The sequence below is a fragment of the Betta splendens genome, chromosome 8 (assembly GCF_900634795.4).
Source record: "Betta splendens chromosome 8, fBetSpl5.4, whole genome shotgun sequence".
NCBI lineage: Eukaryota > Metazoa > Chordata > Actinopteri > Anabantiformes > Osphronemidae > Betta > Betta splendens.
The window spans coordinates 1365793-1391436 of NC_040888.2; the positions used below are offsets into that span (position 1 = coordinate 1365793).

General features: G+C 48.8%; 3 protein-coding genes across 18 annotated transcripts in view; all 3 read right to left on the bottom strand.

Moving 5' to 3' along the window:
* Positions 1-58: 58 nt before the first annotated feature.
* LOC114860182 (uncharacterized) lies at positions 59-3546 on the bottom strand. Its single transcript, XM_029158582.3, has 2 exons — positions 3379-3546; positions 59-2448 (listed from the first exon to the last, which is right to left on the bottom strand). The coding sequence occupies exons 1-2, from the start codon at positions 3398-3400 to the stop codon at positions 536-538; spliced, it is 1935 nt and encodes a 644-aa protein (XP_029014415.1). The 5' UTR covers positions 3401-3546; the 3' UTR covers positions 59-535.
* An 88-nt stretch (positions 3547-3634) lies between these two features.
* Positions 3635-9774, bottom strand: LOC114860274 (coiled-coil domain-containing protein 134-like). Of its 6 annotated transcripts, none has more exons than XM_029158749.3 (7): positions 9432-9774; positions 6203-6333; positions 5897-6018; positions 5249-5333; positions 4990-5171; positions 4715-4786; positions 3635-4603 (listed from the first exon to the last, which is right to left on the bottom strand). In XM_029158749.3, exons 1-7 carry the CDS (start codon positions 9605-9607, stop codon positions 4478-4480), a joined length of 894 nt encoding a protein of 297 aa, XP_029014582.1. In that variant the 5' UTR covers positions 9608-9774; the 3' UTR covers positions 3635-4477. The 6 variants fall into 6 exon arrangements, with proteins under 6 accessions (XP_029014582.1, XP_029014583.1, XP_029014587.1 ...); XM_029158750.3 differs by having other exon boundaries at positions 6203-6330; positions 9432-9773; XM_029158754.2 differs by lacking the exon at positions 9432-9774 and adding an exon at positions 8380-8756 and having other exon boundaries at positions 6203-6330.
* A 361-nt stretch (positions 9775-10135) lies between these two features.
* LOC114860132 (meiosis inhibitor protein 1) overlaps positions 10136-25644 on the bottom strand; it is a 35166-nt gene continuing 19657 nt past the window's right edge. For 7 of the 11 annotated variants that reach the window (XM_055510768.1, XM_055510764.1, XM_055510767.1 and 4 more), the window contains 10 exons: positions 25310-25499; positions 22299-22406; positions 21042-21152; positions 18594-18778; positions 18245-18329; positions 16980-17164; positions 14467-14548; positions 14015-14121; positions 13805-13936; positions 10136-10910 (listed from right to left, as the gene is read on the bottom strand). In XM_055510768.1, the coding sequence (XP_055366743.1) occupies positions 10692-10910; positions 13805-13936; positions 14015-14121; positions 14467-14548; positions 16980-17164; positions 18245-18329; positions 18594-18778; positions 21042-21152; positions 22299-22406; positions 25310-25499 (1404 nt within the window). In that variant the 3' untranslated portion in view covers positions 10136-10691. The remainder of the gene's footprint in view (positions 10911-13804; positions 13937-14014; positions 14122-14466; positions 14549-16979; positions 17165-18244; positions 18330-18593; positions 18779-21041; positions 21153-22298; positions 22407-25309; positions 25500-25644) is intronic. The other 4 variants (XM_055510772.1, XM_055510765.1, XM_055510769.1 and 1 more) reach the window with 3 other exon arrangements.

The window sequence follows — 25644 nt, forward strand, 5'->3', positions numbered from 1 at the left end:
TATTATTATTCATTAGAATTGAAATAAAAGCAACAAACCACCTCATTCACTTGTAGAGTAATGGAAGAATAATGTCTTTATTGGTAATTTCAAATCAGTTAAGGTTTTTATGACAACAGCAAAACCATTTTTGCTTTATTACATTATGGAAAACAGGGTAAAAAGCTTTGTTCGGTGATTCTTTAATATGAAAACAGATAATTGTGAAAAAGCATGTGCATTTTTAAAATTAGCATAAACAATTATTCTCATTACTTTTCCCTTTTCTTTTATAAAACATTTTTGATGTGTTTTATCAAGTTGCAAACGAAGCAGCAGATGTTAAATCACAACTTTTTAAACTGTTTAATGACAGTTTACCTCATATCTTTGAAGATGATTTCATGTTTCAATGACCATTTGATTTCTTTGATCTAAAATATGTTTTTTTTTTTGCTTATACATTTTTTATTGTACTGCTTTAACTTGAGGGCTGTTCACGTCTGAGGCCGTGACATCTCCATGCAGTAACTGAGACGCTGTGTGGTCAGTGTGTTTATTTGTTCCACTGAATCTCGTAGGACTTGGTCTCAGAGTAAGTGGACTCTGCTGCTCCGGTGCCACGTCGGACCTTCTCCTTCACCACCTTCACCACCAACCCGCCGGCCACGGCGATGCCGGCTGCAGCCCTGCCGATCTCGGCCACAGCCGACAGGATGCGCGTCGTTGCTGCAACCGTGCCCCACGGGTCTGAGGCAGCGGTGCCTGCTGACGCCACACTGGAGCCGGCGCCACACACGGCGCCTGCTGCTGCGCCTGCTGCTGCGCCTGCTGCTGCGCCTGCTGCAGCCGCCTGCGGGGCCCCTGGAGCTGCAGCCACGGCCGCCGCCCGCTGTCCCGCAGCCGTGGCGGCACCAACGGCGGCGCCCACGGCTGCACCTTCGGGCCCACTGAGGGCTGCAGTGCTGAGAGCGGCTCCCTCCAGAGCTGCCCCTAAAGCGGCCCCAACTCCCACAGCCCCCCCCACACCTGCTGCCAGCCCCACAGCAGAGGCCCCTATAATGCTGACCTGTCCAAGGGCCTCCAGAGCGCCCTCTGCAGGACTTGCAGCCTCAGTACCAGCCACCGTTCCCACAGAACCGCCCAGAACCCCCCCTGCTGCTGCCCCCAGCGCCACTGCACTTTTGCCTGACGCTGCCGCCACTATGGCCCCTACGGCTTTGCCCACACCCGCGCCTCCAGCCACAGACACGCCGGCGAACTGACCCGCAGCAAAACCAAGCGAGGTCCCCACGAGAGAGGCCCCCGCTGCCGCTGCCAACGGAGCAGCGGCGCCGAACACAGCCCCGACCGCCAAGCCCGTGGCTCCAGCAGCCACCAGGACCCGGACCCTGTCCAGCACCTTGGCAGAAAGCGCGGCCTCCCTCCTCAAAGACAGACGGAGCGACTGTCGCCTGCTGCTTCCATTACGCCTGCCTCTGAAACGGTCCCTGCACCTTTTAACTCTGTCCCCCAGGAGACTGAAGGCGCTGTGTCTGCTCTCAGCGGAGAAGCTCTCCACCCACAAATCATTGTCCTCCAGCCTCTCCTCGCTGCCGTCTGCGACGTCGGCCTCTAAGTCACATTTCCCCAGCTTTGACTCTTTAGCCTGATTGTCCTCACCGTTGCTTTCTCCCTGGTCTTCGCCCTCTGCTTCCTCGCGCTCCCTCAGCATCCTGTTCTGCTCCTCTCTGATGGCAGCTTCTGCCTCTAGGTAGACACCACTGGTGTAAAACTCTCTGCCAGTCTGCTCCACCATCCTTCCCACCTTCAGCAACAGCTCCCTAACTTGCGCTGAGTTGCTGGGGTCCTTGTTGTTGAAGACATGGTACCTGCCCCCACACATGTCAATCAGAGCCTGGAGCCCAGCAGGGGCCATCTGCCCCAGGTACTCCTCCATCCCTCGGCCCTCCAGGTCATCACCTCTGGTAAACAGAACCACCGTGTGGTAACGGAGGGCACCTTCCCCAAATACCTTGATGAACTCACAGACCGCCTGGCTCTCAGTGTAAGTGTATCGTCCCAGTGGCACCACCAGGAGGAAAGCGTGTGGTCCAGGGGCAGTGAGAGACACACATCTGGCGACCTCTGTGTGAACCTGCTCCGCCGTGAGGCGAGTGTCACCAAAACCCGGCATGTCCACCACAGCGACTCTCTGCTTCCACCGCTGTGTGGCAGCACGGCCGTCCTCAGGAGCCTCGTCCTCCTCGAGCTCAGCGCTGCCGAGCGCACAAACGTGTGTGACAGAGCTGGCGCTGCTCTGAGACAGGAACCGCCTCCGGCCTAAGATGGTGTTTCCACACGCGCTCTTCCCACCGCCGGTCCTTCCAACGAGGACCATCCTGAGGTCTTCACTCTGTTCAGTTTCAGCATCGTCATCATCTTCCTCACCCTTCACATCAGCTGCCTCTTCTGTCTCTTCTTTCTCTCCTAAGGGAAAAAAACAGTGTCAAAGTGTCATAGACAGTAGAATATGACACAATGGGCCCTTTGGCACAAATATGTGAAAGTTGCTTCACACTATTTGAGCAACACACCAACACAAAGGATTTTATTTGTCATAATGTTTATTTTCTTTTCAGTGTTTTCCATCTACTCATATGTTTCTGTTTACATTTCAGCCTCTCAGCTCCACTGTTACTTCTTCTTCCTCATGGTTTCACTACTACTGTGATAAGAACTTACAGGAATAGCTGTTATCTTCCAATACAGTGACTGAAGCTTTTCTTTCCTTTTCTACTGTCTCTCTCTCTTCATCAGTGTTTATCAGGAAGGTTCAGCAATGAAAGAAAACATCACAACTGAATAGGCAGCGATACACAAGTGAACAGAGCACGAGTCCATTACTGAATAGGTGAACTGTACAAAGTACCAGAACCAAGTCGTCAGGTGTCTGCAGAATGTCCCAGACACAAAAACAAACAGGCACTAAAAACTACATCTGCTCTAATAAAAAGCGTCAAGTTAAACCAATTATGTACAACCACGAAACGATAATCGAGACATAATGTCGTCACGTCGTTTATTATTATGATTGACTTTTATTGAGGTTCTTGAAAACACTAAATGTCTTTTTGAGGACATTTCTATTTGTAGTTTAATTTAGGTTCCGAGTTTCATCGCACCGTCTGCGTCCGTGCAAAACATGCACAAGTCAACGCTCTAAACGGCGCAGTCAGACGTCACTCATCCTCGAACACCAGCGACTTTAGCGTCAGAAGAAGAGGTGGGTTTAATGCCACGGAGCTAACATTTATAATCTAAGCACTGGCTGCTAATAAGTTAATTCACCTTTAGCTAACTAGCTTCAGCAAACAGCTAACTTATAACGGCAACAGCAAATACTAAACAAGCAACTACCTGAACCCGCGGTATGAGACATGTCACTGTTAATCCGGGGCGTCGCGTCTCTGCCTTCAAACTTCAGTCATCATCTGCAGCCTGTGACTGGAGCTCCAGCTGATCTGAGCTCAAAGTCTGAAACCTAAACCAAAACATTGGACTTTGGCACAAAGTCCCCTTACGGCCCCGCCCCCTGGTGGCCGGTAACAGTACTACCCGTGTGTGCAGCGCTCAGCGCGCCCCCTGGTGGCCGGCAACAGTACTACCCGTGTGATACATGTCAGTCACTTTATTTCATTAAACGTGATAACAAATGGCTTGTTCATTCTGCAGCAATGATAATTCTCTGAATATACATATAGATTTAAAGGCTAACAGTCGTGACACTATTCAAAATTACATCAGTTCCATTAATTTGAGTTATTAAATTTCCAGCAATAACTAAAAAAAAACAAACAAATAATTAATAAAGAAATGGCAACAGAGCTGCAACACACTGACAGTGACTCGTACGGTTTTACAAATTAGGATTTTTTAAAGGATAAATAAATGGAAGCTCCAGAGAATAAGCAACCATAAACAAAGAAGAGTGAAGAGGAAACACTTCTGAACCTGATGATGGTGAAAAGAAAAAAACGTTTGCAAAGTTAAGCAACCAAAAAAAACTCACTTTATGGATGGAAATCAAATAAATGTGTAGTCATTTATATATGACTCATCTAACCACAAACTAAATGAGGTGAGGTTCAATTTATATTTGGCAAACACACATTTAAAGCATTTGGGCGTTAGACACATCAAATCTAGACCAGACAATACACAAGGGTTTAGCAAAGTTCTGAAGCAAATTTATTATACTAAAATTATTTATATTCCAAAGTAGTCTTATAATCCTCAAGTTATCAAAAATGAGTTTTCCTTGTGAACCTGGTCCGGAGGCGTCTTTTACAACATTAGGCCTTTCACTGATGGTGGGAGGCCTCCACCTCCTCCCACTGAGGCGTCTCCTTTGCAGCACCTGGCTTTTGTACACGTGACGGCAGCTGTCAGAGTGGAGTCAGGCCACCGCCTGCGGAGCGCGTCTGCTCGTAGCACGTCCCTGCTGCTCGGTGCAGCGCTATAGCTCGGTGCGGGAGCGGGAGATGCGAGGGCCTTTCCTGATCTCTTTCCTCTTCTCCTCTTTCCTCCGCCTCTTCTCCTCCTCCCTCAGGATCTTCTGAAAAGCCTCTGCAGTGTGAAGCACCTGAAGCACACGAAGAGACTGAACTACAAATCTACTGCTCCGTGTGCTGGGAGTCACTAAGCGAGGAGTTAGAACGTTACTACACACAAATCCATGCGTGACGTTACTCACATCATCTCTCTCTGTGCGGTAGGGATTCGTGAAGTCTGGAGATTTCTCTGTGATTCCCAGCTCCTGTGACATCTAAGACGAGGGAGTAAAGAAGAGACACGTCATCGTTAGCTGCTCAGCCGAGACACAATCACTTAGTCCACAGCTAAAAGCAGCTGCAGGCGAAGCCAAGGAGGCCCTCCTGGGTTTTTACTATCATCAAACCGAAGCAGCTGAGGCTGGAGGTCTGGACGCACATGCTGGGTTTCATTGGTAGCAGCGCTTTACTGGCTTACTAGCGTGAGGACGTGTTGGTGAGCTCCTCCGGTGAAAACCCCCGTCTGGTTACAGAAGTTCAGGCCCCAGCGCAGCAGACCTCCCCAGTCGGCATTCCGGTCGTAATAGTGGTGGACGATACGTGGGAACCGCAAGGCCACGTCGCCGAAGAACGCCGTGTTCTCCACCACGTGGGAATAAGCTGAGGACAGAAAAGCCTCATTACATCATCTGCAACATTCACACAGATGTTAAGCCTCCTGTCAACGGGAGCCACACCTTCTTTGATCTTATCGTCCATGGGGAACGGGTCATCAGGCTGCATGTTGGCGGCAACCAGGATCTGTCTGGAGTCCTCCAGCACCTGGACAGAGGCAGTGAGCAGCAGTCGGCTCAGCATCAGCATCACAGAGAGGTGCAGAGCCGGTCCAGGCTGCTCCTCCCAGATGTGTGACATACATTAAAACAAGTCTACAGCTCCTGTTGGACACAGAGCTGCCCTGAAGTAAAAGCTCATTATATCCTATTCAATTTTTATTCAGAGTAAATATGAGCAGTTTTCCAGATTTGAATAATAAAGCTGTTACTATTTCAAACCTTAGGCTGTGATGAAAGCAGATAAGTGAGATTGGACTCTGTCTATGGGGACGTATGAAGGAGACAGAGCACAAGCGCTGCTCGCTATCTCCTGCTCACACACACAAAGTGCTGACAATGCGTTTCTGCCACTGGGCATCGACTGTGCGTGTTGTCCTTGAGACGCAGATCCGAGTCCTAGCAAAGCGGAGCGGAGCCTGCAGCCTTGGACAAGCGAGTCTGATTTAGGATTCTAATGAATGCACTGGAAAGATTTGAGGCCTTTGACCATCGACAAACCTTCGTCCTGCTCACAGGAGGAGCTGAGCTCTTTGCCTGTTGCGCACCCACCTTGAAGAGGCCTTTGAGCATGATGTCTATGATCTTGTACTGCTGGTTGATGTCGTTCAGCTCCACCAGGTTCTTCAGCGCGTTCAGCTGATCTTTCCTCTTGGTCTCAAACAGGCGCTTGTCTGAGAACAAGGAGGTCAGGACCACACACGCTGTTTCACATGGGAGACGCCACACACACACACACACACACACACACACACACACGTAGACACATGGACACAGACAGACACACACACACACACACACACACACACACACACACACACACACACACACACACACACACACACACACTTTGGATACAGATCTCCAGGTTGGAGTCGTGCCTCGGCCTGTGGCTCTCGCTCTGCGCTGAGCCGAGGGCGGCGGAGGCGAGGGCCAGGACGACGCAGGCGCTCCACATGGTCAGCAGGGGGCAGCAACGAGGCGCTCTGCTGGACACAAACCACACGAACCACAAGGTTAGACATCAACACACTGGAGAAGAGTGAGTCCAAATGAATCAGAGGAACAGAGGGGAGGATTTTCTTCCAAACACGAATCTCTGACTGATTCACTTTCATTTGAAAACAGCCTTGGGTGAAACAGCTCCTAGGAAGCCTCTCCTGTAAAGAGCATGAAATATGTGAACTGGACCAACATACTGGGTCGAGTGGACAATATGGAAGTTCATGGTAAAAATAAATAGTAACTAGAACTCCCAGAGGGATTTCTACAGTCTCTCCATCAGACTGTGAGCCGTGGTCCTCAACACGCCATTCAGCTGCTTCCTTTTCCTCTGAGGCTTTTTTACATTTGAAAGGGAAAAATGAAAGCGAGAAAATAGACGCAACAGCTAAAAATAGTGTCTCATCAAATGAAAATTTGATAAAAGCCACTTTTTAAAGAACACAAAAAACAGAGGGAAGCAAAAGAGGAAAAACACGACATTGATGAAAAGCTACAAGACACAATTGAAATAATTCCATCCATAATTTAAGGAGGGCTCCATCACTGATACTGTGAGGGATGCGGAGGGGAGGGAGGCTCAGGGGGGGTGTGAGGCATGTCAGAGTCAGAGCGAGAAGCAGGAGGAGGATGAGACATGGAGGAGTGAGCAGAGGGTGCTGAGGATGAGGAGAGGAGGAGAACTCAGACCCTGCGGGAAACAACAGCTTTCCTGGTGAATATTTTATCTACCTTTGCTGAGGCTCAGCCATAAAAGTGAAAGATGCACCGATAGTGAGGCGGAGGCAGGGCGCGCGGCGGCGCAGGAGGGAAACCATCAGCCGCGACTCCAGGAATCATCTGCACAGACGCAGCTGCTGATTCCTAAATGTGACGGACGTCCCAGGGTGAATGCTAATTTAAAAGGAGCCCGGCCCCTCAAGGATCCCACTTAAATGTGAGGGGAAAAGCATATGCTCCAATAACCCCGTCCTCCTGAGTGCATCACTTCGCACTCAAACCGCCTCCTGTTTTACAACACTTTCTCAGCCGCGCGACAACAGACTGTGATCCTGGAGGCGATTACAATAGATTATTCTGCACCTGCCAATGTGCCACGGAGCAGGAACGCTGACTAACCCTGTTTGTCTGTGGTTAAGTGGGGGATCCTGTGGCCGCTTATTTAAGAATAAAACCATGAGGCAACTTTTATTCCTCCAGGCTCAGCAGAAACAAGTGTTGCTGGAGCCGCTGAGTGAGGACAATGTTCGATTAAGGCCACTTTGTGCATTGTGGGAACAGTGTTTGGGCAGCTTCCCAGCTTCCTGAGGAACGCTGCACTAAATAGCCTTAAGTGCTGGTCAAAAGCCTCAATATTTCTGCGTAACGGCTGTGCAGAGGGACGTTTGATGCTCCTGTGCTTCCAGGCAGACGTGTGTGCGAGCAATAGGGGCGCAGCCGCCGTTAGCGCCTTAATGCAGCAGGGCAGAGTGCTGACGACGGGCACGAAGGCGGAACCAGTCATCTGCAACGCAGCACGGGCACCAACGGGTCGAACGCATCCATTAGCTCTAAGCAGCCACCGCAATTACACAATTACACAGGACGACGCCTTAACGAGCCACAGTCAGAGCAGAGGACAGCGCTCCAGATCTGAGATCAGATCCGTGAGGCGCACGCTCCGGTTCTGACCTTCGACTGCAGCGTCACCTGGCGACTTCCTCCCAACAGGACTGCATCAGGGTGACAGCAGATACCACACACACACACACACACACGCACACACGCACGCACGCACATGCACGCACTCCTGCACACACAAACACACTCTCCCACACATGCGCTCTCACTCTCCCACACACACACACACACACAAGAACACTCTCCCCCCCCCTCCCACACACACACACACACACGCACGCACTCTCCCACACGTGCGCTCTCACTCTCTCCCACACACACACACACACACACACACACACACACACACACACACACACACAGGTGGGAAGGTCTGGATCGTATCCGTCAGCAGTGTCTCCGTATAAACCCACGTAAATCACTTGTGTGGAGGAGCTTTCCTTCCTCCTGTGGCACCGAGGCCAGAGTTTGATTTCCTGTGTGGGAGATCCCGGATCCAGCGTCGCCACGTTTTACCCACAGACGTTAAAGATGGATCCACTCAGCGATTCTCTCTCTGCTCTGCAAACAAATGCATGAATATTCTATAATGTAACGATGGGTAGCAATTTATGTAACACAGCAAGGCGAGAAATCAGCTCAGGGAATGAGCATAAAGCTCAAGTGGAACCGTCCAAGCATCGCTGTGACACTGATGTCAAGCGGCACCACCAACCCGGAGGGCAGCGCAACTCCTGGCGACGAGCACGCGCACGGTGGCCTGAGACAGGTCCAGCTGGACGCGGAGCGGCGGAGCCGGCTCCCGCAGGCTCCCGCAGGGTCCCGCAGGGTCCCCGCAGGGTCCCCGCAGGGTCCCGCAGGCTCCCGCAGGGTCCCGCAGGCTCCCGCAGGGTCCCCGCAGGGTCCCGCAGGCTCCCGCAGGGTCCCGCAGGCTCCCGCAGGGTCCCGCAGGGTCCCGCAGGCTCCCGCAGGGTCCCCGCAGGGTCCCGCAGGGTCCCCGCAGGCTCCCGCAGGCTGCCGGGGCGCTTGGAGGTTCCGGACTCACACGTCCCACGTGCTCTGCTTCCATCTGCGCGTCTCTCCTCGCTGCCGTCGTTCATGCAGCGCGGACATGCGTAATGCTGCCGGTAACGGTGGCTCGGCTGTCACGTGAACCATCAATTACAGCCTGCTTAATTGACAGCACGTCCCCCAACCCGACCGCCTCCGAGCAGCCAGAAGTTCCTCATTTTAAAGGTATAATTGTCCCGGAGCTCTAAATTCGGAGCATTAACTCCACAGAGACCTCTCTACTATTATTAATACAAGCTTTGAGCAGCTCTGCGCTTCTGGAAACGAACCGAGAACATGAAGCTGCCGCTCCGCGTATTCGCTCAGTTTGTTGCAGCTGCGCGGCTCCGGCTCATCAGCTGATCCGACCGATAGACGCCGGACGCCACAGCCGAACTCAGCGCGGATCACTCACCGTGTGGTAGCGACGGACGGACGGACGGACGGCGGCGGCTCCGAACTGGTCCACTTCAATCGCTCTTCATTTCCACAACACCCGCCAAAGGTTTCCGCGCCGACGCTCGGCGCTGAGCGGTCCACGTCGCCCTCTCTGACCGCAGGTGACAGCCGCACGGAGGTGGAGGTGTTCATTTACATGCGGCTCTCGCTGCTCCACTCCGCCAGCGCCACGACGCACCGGCTGCCTCGACGAATGACAGCGAGCGGGCGCCGAACACGGAGGAGGATGTGGTTTCCGCACGGACGACATAGGGAGGGACACCGCCGGAGCGCTCCGTTCCCTCGTTCCCCGTGTGGTACAAAGACGACGTTTTAGTTGAAGTTGTTTAAAATTCACTTCGACGTTTAACATAATTTAGAATTTTACAATAAAAGATACAAATTTTTTTTACAACGTTTCTTTTTTTGAGCAAAGTTTGAGAAGTATTTTTTTTATAAACACAAATGTTCAATTGAGGCTCCTTTGTAATGGGCTCTGTCCTCCAGGAAATGAAATTGAACAAATGTCATAGCACACAGAAGAAATAGGTGTCATTTAAATCAGATTTTTTCCAGTGCTGTATTTAATGACTAATGATCACAGTCAAACGTTTTTTTCTTAAACCACTGCCTGCAGACAAACTACTTTGAACGAACAAATACAGACAGCGCATTTAAAAAACGTAACAACAGGTGAACTAACAAATATTGGCAAAAGGAGGACACAAACATTTTGTAAGTGTTAGTTGGAAAATGACTGTTTGAGTGTAAAGTCTGACACACAGATGGAAACATCCCCAACACGACTGAAGACTCAGTGAAGGAGCAAAAATTAAGTTGAGAAACTAGTTGTGTGTAAATAAGAGAGAGGATATGTTAAACCTGAACATGTAGATTGTGTGATTGTCATTCCTGCTCACTGACTCTGGGAGGTTGAGCCACATTATCTTCAGGCTGTTTTGTCATCCTCCCGTTGGCTGTTCTAAGGCGTAATAACTGAACCCTGGCCTTTAAGCACTGACTGAACTGCTGCAACCATTTGTGTTGTACAACACACTCTCAGAGTTGAAGTGAAAAGCACAACACAGACATTAAATGAACTGTAGTAGAGAATCAATAAAGGTGCTGTTCACGCTTGACATGTGTCATGGGTGCTGAGAGGCGTGTGTGCTTGAGCACTTAAGACAGATGCACGCTTGTGGTTTTTGTCGAGGGTTTGCTGCAGCTCAGATGTAGGTCAGAGTGTAAAGTATGTGCCTGCATAAAACACAGCACAACAGTCCGTGTAGAGGTGAGCATGCAGGCGTATCACTTCTGCTAAAGGATACAGAACGTTGCCGGGTGGACTGACGCTGCAGCTCTCCATCGGCGTCTGCGGCTCCAGGGACTCCATGATGTGTCTCACTCGCTGCTGGTGCTCGTCTGTGGGTGGCGGCTGCAGGACACCGCTCTGGATCTAAATGAACAAAGGATGAGGCAGCACCAGGATTAACCAGTTGTCCTGGATATGGACCAGCAACTAAAGTTATTAAATCAAATGCTGAAAAAACTGAAACATCCTTTTTATTTGTTGATGGCTTAGTTATTGACAGAGCATTTTAACCTCAACCAGAAAACAAAAGCCTAAAATGGTCAAGCTGACTGACACAAACACACACAGGGTTAGAAGACGGATAAATAAGGGAGCAAGTCAGCAGTCTCTCCTACAAAAACAAATCCTTTACTTCAGCTGCCTTAGATGCAGCAGCAGGAATAACATGTACAAAGGCTGTGAGGGATAAAACAGTTCTGTACTGTAGATGCTACTGTATTCTTCAGGCGATGCAGAACAGCAGACTCTGGCTGTGAGCAGAATGTTGTGGAAAATATTCAGAATCAACAAAACTTTTCAGAAGTTAAAAGGTTGCAGAGCATCTCCAGCAGCTGAGCCATCACCACAGGGAGGAGGATTACTGTCAAAGCGGTTTCATAGTTACTGCCAAGCACTGTACCAACAAGCAGCTGCTACTGATTCGCTCCCATACAGGTCAGAGAGCAGGCGCAGGTCAGAGGTCAGATGAAGGTAAGGGAGCAAAAGCACAGGGACCTGACCATTAAGTCCAGCCACTGTCCGAGGCCTGCAGTCTGTGAGACTAGAGACTAGCGGAATCACGAGGATCAACCACGCGCCATCGTCATTTCAACCAGGCTGAAGGCAGCAGGGAAGAAGGATGCCTTGGAGCTCGTTACTGGGACTAGTGAGAATTGGAACAGGTAGAGATTAGAAGTGGTGGTTCAGACAGAATGGATAATGTGTCTTCACTACCTCAGTGATGTGAAGATCAGTTAAAGGCTCTGCTGGATTTCCACAGTGTCTCCACTGGCCCATAGTAATTGTTCCTATGACAGTGATAGGATCAAAACTATGAAAGATTTTAATAAATCTGAGACTCACTCAAAGTCGGAGCTGAATTTCATTTGGCAACAGTTGCCATGGAACGACTCTAAAGGATGGTATTTTAAGACAAGAGCAGAATAATAAAAACAGACTCCAACAAGGAAAAATAAATACGGAGCGGAATGAAGAGCTAAGGTGAGAAACAAGAGAGAAAAGAGATAAAAAAGGAAGAGAGTGAGTGAACGGCTGCTTTGTATGCAAGAAGAAAGGGGAAAGAAGAATCCTGGGTGACAGACTCCCTCCCGTCTGAGGAAAGTTATTAGAAGTTTAAAAATGATGAAAGAGCCCGTCCCCCGAGGCCGAGTCTGACCTGACAGGCTAACTAAGCATTCAGTCCGAGCTGCCGCAGCCTCACCCTCACAGGAAATATGAAGAGAGGCAGGCAGGAGCAGCCAGCGCATGCACCCACTCAGACGGAGGCTATGGCACAAGTCAGAGAGGAAGCGAGATGGTGACACGATACTAGATCACTGACTCAGACACACAACCGGGAACTTCTGGTGAGATTTCACTTCAGTCCAAAGGAAGTATGAGCGGGCGTGTGCGGCTGAGCGGCTGCCAGCCTGCAGCTGACGGGACGACATGAGAGAGAGAAGAGTGTCTGTCACACTGAACCCCACCTCTCCCGCACACTCCACACAGCTGACAACTCCCCAGCACCGGGAGCCGCAGCGCCGTCATCCTGTCACCGCTGACTCCGGGCTCCTTCCAGAATACCAAATGTTCTGGTCCTGCGCGCTGCCAAGCTCAAGCAAAGCAATCTGATGCGCCGCTAATTCTTCTGTGTTTTACAGTGTGGCGGAGCAGAACCAGACGGGCTTCATGCAATCGCTGCAAAGCTTTCCAGAGAAACCGAGAACGCTGTTCATCACGTTCCACTCCTTCGCTGGGGAAACGGGCTTTGAAGCCCTTCTACACCACACGCTCCCTCTGGGCGATCTGCAGAAGCAGACTAATGCGAAAGGCCTGCGCCGAATCAGTGCTGTGATCACAACAGCAGACCTTCAGCTCGGTGTCCTACATTTCTATTATCCTCATGACAATATTCCAGAGGCAGTACAGTGAGTAAACAGCACTGCCTCAGGTCTTTTCCTGCTTCTAAAATGAATCTTACTTGCCCAAGTGTCACTCACACATGCTGGTGTTCCTCTAATCTGAAAAATCTAATTTGACAGGGCCTGTGGTTTCCCTCTGTCCAGCATCACAGAGGATTTTATTTCAGAAATTAAAATGCACAGCCAGCACAGAAAAGTAGAAAATAAGATCAGTCAACAGGATTTGAGCATCGTGGCTGGTTGGGTTTGCGTCCAGCGTCACCAGTGAAAGGCTGAATGGAGTCCAGAGACTGGATCCACATAATCTGTATTTGCAGGAGGACACTGTGTGCAGTCGTCTTTAAACAAACAGCCGGCAGCAACAAAATGTCTACTGAGAGCTGAGACTTCAGCAGATTCACAACCGTGAGATAAAGCGGCAGGGGCTTTATTCCTGTACAATCTGGCCTGAGACACTTCAGCTGACTGTGGAAACGCACTCATTGGTGCTTTTCCACTGGCTTAAGTAACTGACGGAGGCATGGATGCAACACATTGACTCAGGGGATTCTGGCGTCTACCTGCTGACCCAGTGTGACGCCTCGTGTGGCCCGTCACAGGTTCCAAGCAGAGGCATTTAGAGCTGCTGTGATATTGTCGGTGTGTAAAACGCTGGCATTTCATTTGCATAAACAGCTCTGGTGTTTCCCAGAGCACATTCCCCAACTGTCTCTTTGTTGCTGTTCCACACACATTAATAGAAACTTCAAAGTACCATAAACACTGCGTGGACCCAAATGGTACCGAGCTCTCTGGATGCATTGCTGGATGTCTTATCTGCGTGTGTGTGAGCTCACAGCCGTGCACAGTCGGTCCCACCTCTGTGAGGAGCAGCCTGAGGGCCTGCGCCGCCTCCTGGCTGAGCTGCTTCACCCCCCTCCGCTCCGCTGCCTCCATCACCTGAACCAAGTCGGGCTCGCACAACACCGCGGTGCTGCCGTGCTGCAGGAGCTGCAGAGGACACAGAGACGTCAAGTCAAGTCAGGAACATGGTTCCTCTCTGATAGGGCTGATTTGTGCTGCTCTTACGAGTGTGACGAGTCTCAAAAAGACTGGGTGCAGAAGGCAGCTCTCTCCTGAGCTCAGAAGGCAGCACACGAGGAATCGAGTCCACGGCTGACGCACCACGTGCTTCTCTACACAGACACAAACAGTGGATAAAAACGGAGCTGAACCAGAGGCTGCGTTTGGTTTTCCTTCATTCCCGCCGGTGCAATTACTAAATGACTGAAAGCACAACAAAGACCACAACATAAAGACACAGGGTGTGTGGCTCAGTAACAGACAGGCTGATGGGACCTCACACACGCACACACACACATGAACACAAACACATGCACACACACACAAACACACACACGCGCGCACGCGCACACACACGCACGCACACACATGAACACAAACACATGCACACACACACACACACACACACACAGAAACACACACCTCTTGCTCTCACTCATTACCACGCTGTCTGGTACCTGTACTGGGACTCTTCCGCTGAAGGAAGGCCAAGAGGGAGCGTAGACAATTGACTGAGGCTCTCAGCAACAGCTCATGCTTCTGAGGAGAAAGACACATGCTCCACTGAAACAGGAGAAGATCCCTTATTTAAGATTCCAACTCTCAAATGTCACATCTCTGCACTTTGCACATCATTGGACTGACACTAGCGTGACATGTGCCTGCTTGTCAGATGAGGACATAAACCCAGCAACAGATGAACAGACGAGCACAACGCGCACACACACACACACACACACACACACACACACACACACACACACACACACACACACACACACACACACACACACACACACAGCAACGGACTGAGACGCTGCCAGGAACAAAAGGAAGGACAAGGAAACACTGGAGAGCACGGCTGAAAGGTTTTAATAATGTATGTCTCTCCCTCAGTGGTGGTTCTGGCAGCGAGCACCATGTAGTGTCCAAAAACACTGAAGCAGGCCAGGCGGATGTAAAGACAGCAGCGAACAGTTACACCCTAATCCTAAAGAGAGTAGGAGATGGGAAGGAAGAACGGAGCAGAGCTGATGAGTGAGAGGGAGGAGGGTCGGGGAAGAGAACAGACAGATTAAAGGACAGGTTCAAAAAAGAGCAAAGAACAAGAAGAGACAGCGAGTGAGGTGAGGAGGACGAGTACAGGTCACGAGCATCAAGTGGAAGAGAAAGCAAAGCAGAGGCGAGAGCAGGGAAGGAGGAAGCGGGGGCTCAACACCAGACTACACAGCACTGAGCCATAGAGCTGAAGCTCAGCCTACAACCGTCTAGTACACAGGAAGGAAATAGTGGCAAACAACAGGTGTTAATACCTAATTATCCCATAGCTTTACCCTGAACATAATAGTGATTATAGATAATTAGTGAATAAAACATGACAGGAGGAGCCCTGGAGCAGCAGAGAGCAGCTGGGTGGCAGCTGCTCTCTTTTACATGTGTGCTTGTCATTCAGGATAAGACACGAATCCATGATCACCGACTTCTACAGTTTAACGATGACAGGTGGGTCCGTGGGTTCAGAACAGGCTACGAAGAGTGTGACAGGAGCCGAAGGACATGCGCGTGTCGCTGACCCTGCAGTCACTCGTTTCTGTGTTGGTCTGAAAGCCAGCATCCGCTCTAGAGGCGCCCGCGGCTCCTGTGAGCGCTGCCATTCACCCATCCACAGCATCTTCAGTTGCACAGACAAATGGAACCTGCTATTGTGTGATTTTACACACGAGGCCATTAAGCAGCAACTCTGAAGGCAGCCGCCGACACACTTGTTGTGCCATTAAGCTTTTTACTGCCTGGTATTTATGTAGCGCCTCTGTGTCGTGATGCTGAAGCAGTAAAATCCAGATCTTCAGGGAGCAGGAGCACATCGTTCCTCTTATTCCACAGGATTACTCATGACGGTTCCTTTGTGCTGACTACCAGAAGCAGCGCTTCAACCATTTACTGTAAACGTAACGCTGCCACATCTGTAATGTGTAACCGGAGACACTGTAGCTCCGGCTATGTGTTGCACTCCATTATCCTAACGGCTAAATCAATTGCAATCTCATTTTCTTTCCAGGCGTGTTTCTGAAAGGCAGGTTCAATGTCATGCTGTAGAGATTTCCTTTATCTTATATGTTACTGCAAAAAATACAGACTGAAGCGCTTTTATATTATGTCAATATAGAGCAGGAGCAGGGACGCGTGATCATGGTTATGTATACAGCATGGAGATGCATATGCTGATAAATCTGATATAATCCTTTTTGCCTTTACTTTTGCTGAATAAACACCGCCCTGTAATGTTCCTAACGCAGGTCCTCCGCTCCTGAATAAGCAGGTATTTGCAGGTTTATAGAAGCAAGAATAAAGAGGTGTTAGAAAATAGCTGCGCTTTTCCCCTCAGCATTTTATTATGTACACTATGGTTCCTCTGCATCTCCCACCACTGCTTTACAAGGAAATGTAGGTAAAACAGCCCAACACAGAGTTCATTTACTATTTTCTTTTTTTTCCACATACAAGGAAAGTGGAAAACACGACATTGAATCTTCTTCAGTCCCTGGAGTATCTCTGGATGTAAAACCCATACTTAATTTAAGACAGTTCAGCAGGAAAAGCAAGTGAGCTTTCTGAACCATTGGTTGAAATCTCATTTATTTACTTATTGCTTATTAGCGTAATCTAGGGAAGGGTGAGCACACACACACACACACACACACACACACACACACACACACACACACACACGTTTAGAACAGTCATCAAACAACCTGAGCTGTTTTACACAGTTCTAGAGCAGTTTAATTGAAATGCATTGTGCTGAATAACGGACAGAATCCACATCATCAAAGCCTGAAACACCCTCAAGCTACTGTAGCTGTAAAAACCTGGACTCACTGGGAAGGATTTCAATCTGTGTACATTCCCTACATGCAGTAAAGCATGGTAAACTGTTGAGCACAAATGAAAGTCACTGACTACAACGCACCTGTAACAGAAGCCCACTGAGAACCACTGAGAGGCACTGGGCCCCTCGACAGCCAAGTGGGAACAAAGCTCCATCTTCCACCTCCAGGGGTCTGGACCCAACCAAGCCGGGCCCAGTGCTCACACAGACCACGGTGGATGCAAAGTCAGCGTCAAGTAAGACCTGCAGCAACCGCAGGTAGCTGACTGCAAAGACAACAGAGCAGACGGATACCTGGTAAACGGAGAGAAATGAAGGAAAATGATCTGCTTAAACATGAGCAAACAAATGAGCCAGATCCTAGAAGAGGCAAAGGAATAGCAGAACAGAAGTGAGTGAGTAAGTGTTGCAGAGTGGGAAGTGCAATGGGAAAATGTGGTAAAAGCAGGTAGCAGTGGGATTAGAAGCACAGACCAGAGTCAGAATAGCAGCTGAAAGAACCTTAGGACGTTTTATAAATTGATACGTGACAGCGAAGAAAGACAAGCACTTAAACGTGTCAGTGCCAAAGGAGGAGAGTGTGTGAAACAGCAAAAACAGGGGTGAAGGAAGGTCAGCAAGACGGAGGGACCAAAGCAGTGATGGAAATAAAGCGGGAGAGCAAGCCAAAATAAGCGCTAAGGCACAGTGGGATCCAGCCGAGTGCTGCCAGCCACTTGATTTGCACTTATGCCATGTACACTGAGATTAGAGCTCGCGGAGGGAGGGAGGACTCAATTAGTGGCAGCAGAAGAGACAAAGCACCGAGAACCAGAGGGAGAGATTGATGGAAGGACAAAAAGGTGGGATGTGAAGCTAAGGGAGCTAAAAAAACGAGAGAGTGAACGACGGACGGAAGGCTGAATAAGGACAGAGCCAGGAAGGAGGAGAGATAGGTGGGCAGGAGGAAGTAGCCCATACATCACAGAGAGCCCGACAGGCCACTTATCCAGCTGACGGGCAGAGACACAGGAGCAGCATGGACGATACGGCTCCAAGTGGTGCAGAGAGAAGTGGGCCACTTAATGTAATGAAAGTGTGTGAAATACGTAACCGGCGTTTGCTTAAAGATAAAACACACACAGGTGCTTTATGTGAGCTAGTAAAGAGAAGTGGACTCATTAGTCTGTTCATGCTCATTCAATACTTCACACAGTGTAACAAAGGGACCAAAGCTAAATTGGAAAAAGAAAAACATTCTCCATAAGTTACACGTTACATTGTTCTAAACACACAGATGCATTACTCACAATCTGCTTCAGCAGACTTTCAAAAGTGAACCTTATGTAAAGTTCAGAGTTTGTTACCCAGCAACAGATCGTCTGTGTTCCGTTTCTGAACGAGGAGTCGCAGAATAGTCGTATCCAGACTCAGGCTGACGCTCTTACAGGCCTGAGATAATGGAAACAGAGGGAACAAGGGGTTAAATCTAACTGCATGCAGCTATAAATTATACCTGTGGTCTATGCAGCTACTAAAGTGCAGCCTTGCTGATATACGACACAGAGGACAAACCCACATGCCGCTCTGTATTCTGCATCCACATCTTTATGTTCTGTTTTACTGTATGTTCTGAGTCTTGCCCTTGACTGTCTTGACTTTGCGAAGTTCTATCCTGAAGTTGTGATAAGAGCCGAGCTGAGCTGTAGTGTGTACCTGAGTGGAGTGAACACGCTGCAAGGTAATGAGGGAGGACAGCAGTAGATGGCTGCAGCACAGCAGGGCTGAAGGAGGACAGGCTGATGGAGAGGGGGACCGAGCAGAGGAGGAGGAGGAGGAGGAGGAGAGGACTGTCTGCAGCTGCTCCATCAGTCCACTATTGGAAAGCAACATGGAGACAGCTGGGGAGGAGAAGGCACTGTGTCACACACTGACGGCCTGTCTGTCAGTGTTTGTGTGAATAGTGTGGACGACTGCACGACCACGAGCTGCAGGCGCCCACCTACAATGATGCAAATCAACATATACACTTTTTACTTTTATGAGACACCTGGAAAAAAACACTATCAGCCACTGACTTTCACATCATAGTCTTATTGTCTCCCACCTTGACCAAACGAGGCGCCCACATCTTTACACATGACCTAACACACAGTATGGAAATGTGATTTTCACATGAGAATAACAGGCACAACATTAGGATTATTTGAAGTACATGGGCAGCAAGCCAGGTCAAATGAAACCCTGGCCTGAGGCTGAAATAACCAGCGTCTCTGGACTCACCACCAGTGATGAAGAAGCAGATGGTGAACGCTGCACAACCAGCAGAGTAATGGTATGAGCATAATTAGCTTTGCTTCCCAGAGGAATCTGTACTCGCTGGTCACAATCCTCAGCCGATTAACCAGAGACCAGCTCATTACTGGCGTCTGTGTACATTTCCTCACGTGAGAAATGACTGAGCTGATAAATGAGTGATACTCGCATCTGTAGGCTCCATGTTTGCAGCTGTTACACACTGCAGGGCAACAACACAACAATGAGGACCTGTCATGCTTTTGTGCAAATGTGTGACAAACTATCAGATATGACAGCATGACAATTTGTGTACAAGTGTGTTAGAGTGCGTCCAGCACCAAGCAAGCGCCTGTGTCGCGTATCATTATGTAAAGATGTAAGGCAGGTGTCAGGTTCTGTGCTTATTATTTCCCCGGTGTCTCAGTGCCTGTTGCTGGTCAAAGACAGGCTCTTAACTCTGTCAAAACAGGGCAGAAGGAGAGAGAGGGGATGAAACCGACAGCGAGAGAGAGAGACAGAAAAACACTTAGGCAGAGCGTGAAAGGCTGAGTGTGCTGGGAAAGCAACGAGGGTAAGACAATAATGAGACAGACAGGCAGGCAGGGAGAGAGACAGACAGGCAGGCAGGCAGACAGGCAGGCAGACAGGGAGACAGACAGGCAGACAGACAGGGAGAGAGACAGACAGACATGCAGGCAGGCAGACAAACAGACAGGGAGAGAGAGAGACAGACAGGCAGACAGACAGGGAGAAAGACAGACAGGCAGACAGACAGGCAGGCAGACAGACAGGGAGAGAGAGAGAGACAGAAAAACACTTAGGCAGAGCGTGAAAGGCTGAGTGTGCTGGGAAAGCAACGAGGGTAAGACAATAATGAGACAGACAGGCAGACAGGGCAGGCAGGCAGACAAACAGACAGGGAGAGAGACAGACAGGCAGGCAGGCAGACAGGCAGGCAGACAGGCAGACAGACAGGGAGAGAGACAGACAGACAGGCAGGCAGGCAGACAAACAGACAGGGAGAGAGAGAGACAGACAGGCAGACAGACAGGGAGAAAGACAGACAGGCAGACAGACAGACAGGGAGAGAGACCGACAGGCAGACAGACAGGCAGGCAGACAGACAGGGAGAGAGAGAGACAGAAAAACACTTAGGCAGAGCGTGAAAGGCTGAGTGTGCTGGGAAAGCAACGAGGGTAAGACAATAATGAGACAGACAGGCAGACAGGGCAGGCAGGCAGACAAACAGACAGGGAGAGAGACAGACAGACAGGCAGACAGACAGGGAGAGAGACAGACAGGCAGACAGGGAGAGAGACAGACAGGCAGGCAGACAGACAGGGAGAGAGACAGACAGACAGACAGGCAGACAGGGAGAGAGACAGACAGACAGGCAGACAGACAGACAGGGAGAGAGAGACAGACAGACAGGCAGACAGACAGACAGGGAGAGAGAGACAGACAGACAGGGAGAGAGACAGACAGACAGGCAGACAGACAGGGAGAGAGACAGACAGACAGGCAGACAGACAGACAGGGAGAGAGACAGACAGACAGGCAGACAGACAGGCAGGCAGACAGGGAGACAGACAGGCAGGCAGACAGACAGACAGACAGGGAGAGAGACAGACAGGCAGGCAGGCAGACAGGGAGACAGACAGACAGACAGACAGCAGACAGACAGACAGACAGACAGACAGACAGACAGACAGGCAGGCAGGCAGGCAGACAGACAGACAGGCAGGCAGACAGGCAGGCAGACAGACAGGCAGGCAGGCAGAGAGACAGACAGGCAGGCAGGCGGACAGACAGACAGACAGGCAGGCAGGCAGACAGACAGGCAGACAGGCAGGCAGCGTGTCTCACCTCTGTCAGAGCAGTGCACCGATGACAGACTCAGGCTGCAGTACAAGTAGCTCAGAGCAGGAAGCAGGCAGTCGGTGCTGCTCGGGTTCAGACGTCCTGCTACGATACTCACTGACAAACACAAAACCAGAGGCTCGTCTTGTTCTGCTCTCAAACGTTGACCAACTTATCATTGGAAAGAGACGTGACAGACAGATGAAATGTAACAATGAGCGTCTCCCACAGGTCAGAACACAGCTGATCATGAACAGTGGGTGATGGATGAGGAGCGCTGACGTCAAAGACAGAAGCACAGTAAATCCAGTTCTACTAATGCGTCGGAGGTTCTGTCAGTGAGTTTATACATCTGCAGATGAGCAGCGAGCGCTCGTCCTCCATGTGAAACAACACAGATAATAATGAATAAGTGCCTGTGTGAGTGAGGAACATACTGAGGAGGACGTCGCTCATTTGTATGCACGACTATCTGTTGTGTGTCTGTATTTCTAGCACTAGATTTTAGCAGCAGATCAGGTTATGGCATTTCCTGTCCTCCATCATTGACCTTCTTCTTCTTCTACCGTGACAGAAGATGCTACCTCCTGACACAGTAAGAGAAAGACAAACTGAACATGGGCTGAGTGGTTTAATGTCCTCAGACCTCAGGTCGACTTAACTCACTCTCCGCTGCTTGTTGATCATCATTCTGCCAATGTCTGCATCCAAGTTACAGCTTATTACTGCAGAAACAATTTTTAGACGCATCAACGTCAGAGACTCAACTGGAAAAGATTTGATAGCAGTGAGCGAGATTATTTTTTTATTTTTATTTTTTTGAGCGAGATTATGAGACCTGGCTGTGGTGCTTTTGCTGCAGCCTCAGCAGTGAATGATGAACGGTAGACAGAGGGAGATCTATGTTTGCTGCAAAGAACCTGAATCTACTTTCATTTTATTTGTTGAGGAAAACAATTGCAGCATGTCGACATGTTGGCAAAATATATCCTCCATCAGCCTCTGCCTATGTGTGGGTCCACTACTAATTGTTATGCATACTGTATACATGGCGTGATAAATTGATGTTCTTCAGGAGAACTCTACCCAGGGAAATCAGGTTTCTCATTTACATCAGCTTATAGCAGAAAGGATACTTCCTGTAAACACACAAGATGAGCGTGCAACGTATAAACACTGTTGGTGTGTGTAAGCTAACACATGTGGGCTAATGGCAGGAGAGTGCTTTATTTGCTTTATGCTTAGTATGACCTTTGACCTCACCATGGTAGAATAGCTTGAAGTTTACGCCATCCATCCTTCCGTTGGAGGAAGGATCACTGGCCTGAATCACACAAAGCAGCTTCAGCACCAGAGTAAGTGAGTTCACCGCTAAGCAAAGAGGAGAATAAAGACACAACTTTAAGAGGAGACATCGAAGAGAGGCACAGGCAGGCGGACAGAGCCAGGACACTAACAAATATGGAAGTGCTAAAAGGTGATCAATTCACAGGGACCAGAAGTTTATGTGAGTGAGAGGGAGAAACATGAGGGAACGGTGCTCACACAGTAAGAGACTGTCTGACACCCTGAATTAGCATTTCACCTCGTCTCATTACTTAGCTCCCAGACTAGTTCTCAGCAAAGCCAGAAGAGAGGACATTGTTCAAACTGACACTGTTCACGCAGCGATAAGGAAGTTCTCTAAAAAACTCTACTTATCTCACATTGACTGCTGGACTTGAAATGAAGTTCTGTTTCGCCTCTGAGGTTCGGCAGCAACCGAGATATTCAAATTACCCAGCGCGCCTAAATAACAATACTGTGGCTTTGGATGCGGGGAAGGTTAAAGGGTGAAAGAAACACACACAAAAAAACACAAAGACACACACAAAAAGCAGGAAGGGAATGCGAAGAGGGAGACGAGGTGCACGAAGACAAGGGCAGGAAAGAGACTGGAGGACGATTAGGCCGACTATGAATTTACACCCTCCTCCCTCCGATGTGGTGCACAACATTAAAACATGTCTCCTTAGGGTGCAGCCATAATATAAAGTATATATCAATGCAAATTACAGTGGGTTGAACTGGAACGTGTGCAGGGATAAGGATCTGAGATTCCCACAGGAGCAGGGATGAGCAGAAGCAGGAGCAGCATAACCACAGCAACAATTTCCCAGGTCCCAGCAGACACTTGTGCTGCGCCCTTCAGCAGAGCTCATTAGCTTGGCCAAATAAACAGACATAATAACGCCATCTGGTAGACACCGCCACCAGAAACTGTGCAGCCGGATGTGCATCCAAGCAACTCAACCTGGAAACATGACTCTAATTCAGCGGGAACTGTGAGTATTTGTTGTCTGAGTAAACAGGAAGCCGAGCAGATTGTTTATGTTTGATCCACTTCACAAAAACAAACAAGCAAAAATACAAACAGAAAAACGTTCCTTTGCTTAATTTACGCGACTGCAATGCAATTAAGAGCCACGTCAAAGCTGTGCAGGCTTGATTACACTATATACTTGAAAATGAAAACTAGCAAATTCATTTTGTTTGGAAAACTTTGCCTGCCTTTTTTTGGTCGATAATAAATGTTAAAAGCCGATGTAACCATTGAGGAACTCGCCAAAGTTAAAGCAAGACTCAGACTGAATCCAAACAGATACAAACACATTTGCAAGCGTGAAACCATAATAACCTTGGCTGACACCAGCCTCTTCTTTAAAACATGGCCAAGAACACAAAAATTCAGTTATGATATTTTATGCACAAGAATGAAATGAAATCAATATTTCAAGCTTCCTACAGGAGCCAGCTACATAAACAAGTGTCTCACGTCCAAGGGTCTGTTCTCAGAAAGGATGTTGGAAGATTGTGTTTTAACAGAGGATTAATGGTTCCTCCCTTTAAGCATTAATCAGACGCGCCAGTGTTCTGGGAACACTTCACATCACCGTGTTACCAGAGACACGTCTAACACATAGAAACCAACCACAATGCAAAATAAACCAGACTCTTTCCGTTAATTGCGTGTTAATAATGATGATAGAGGCTAGTTTAAAATACCAGTAAGACATTTCTATGCATAAACTGACAGGTATTATTTCAAATGATTAAATATGTGGGAATAATTAAACTAAGTGCTTTCCATTATGTGGCAGAAGCACATTGTGCCAAATGGACCAATCAATCTGTGCACATGACTTTAATGTTTACATCGCTGAACTCTGTTCCAGGTCCATGTTGTTGTTTAACCCGACATAAATACTGAATTTAAAGTTTTAAAGTTTCCCCCTCACTGTGCTGGTGGTACTGTAGGCGTGCAGCCAAGAGCCATTAACACGCCGCACTGTAGTGAAGTGTTCCTATAGCACCATGCAGTGACTGCCGGTCCAAAACCTAATTAGCTCAGTTGGCACAGATTCACCGTACTTACGCGTACTGTTTAATTAGCTGTTGTCAAATCTTAAACATAGTTTCTTAATTTTATATTGTCTTGTATTTGTGGCTATTAAGTCTAAGTTCATATATTTCATCATATTTAGGTCTTGTCGGTTGTTTCTATTGATGACGTGTGCAGCACAGTGTGGCCGTTATTCTGTGGAGAGACACTAAACCACAAATAGCACTTCTTCAATCTAATCAATAAGTTTCAGTCTATGTGAAGTGGGAGGGTTTCTGAGAGCTGAAGCACAGGTGTGGTCACTGCTGCTGGCTTTTTTTAAAAGCCAAACTTAACTGGGACACTAAGGTAGAATGAAGACGGCCAAGGTGTAGACACCTACAGGGCAGAGCGCTCAGTGCATCATTCACTGTAGGTTGAGACACCATTTTATTTAAAGCCTTCACCTTTATACCAGTTATAATAATATGACAGACTCACAACACACAAAACTCTCTGCAACCTTTTACAAAGTAATGTATGTCTATTACTTCCAATTACCATTAACCCAATCAACAGGGACCAAACCTGACACATTATCAGCCACAGTGCTTAGTGTTGCTTTAGGAAATATTAAATACAGAAATATTGTTTTGTGATTCTGCAAGGACATAGTCCCAGCCACAAGCATCAGAACGAGCTGTGTCTAAATCTGGCCCCAGCGTATGACTAAGCTAAGAGGTTTGAAACTGAGACGGTAAATCTACTTCTTACAGGAGATGAAAGCCAGGTCCACTGACAGCAGCAAGAAACAAGCTTCTATCGCTTTGATCATTCGTTTTACAGGAGCATTTACAGCAGAGAAGCAGGAGCAGCGTGCGGCCTGCCTACTGGATACGAGTCTCCTCCTCACCCTGCTCGCCGTGTCCCTGTCCGTGCCCGTAGCCGGCGTTCTCCACGCTGAGCTTCTGTAATGCCTGGAGCAGAGCTGGCCTTACTCTGGCACACAAGTCTGGCTCGTAATCTCTTTGGCCACTTAGAAGCACTTCCATCACACCCAGAGCTCTCTGTGCGAGGGGGGCCTCCTTGGCGCACACCATGTCCTACACAAGTACACAAATTGGGACATTCATTGAAAACATGGTGTAAATGGAGCAGCAGCTGCAGGTGGGAAACAAATTCACAGACAGACTGACTGAAGGTTTAACAAATGCTTACAGAAAATGAATTACATTAGTCAGAATTTAC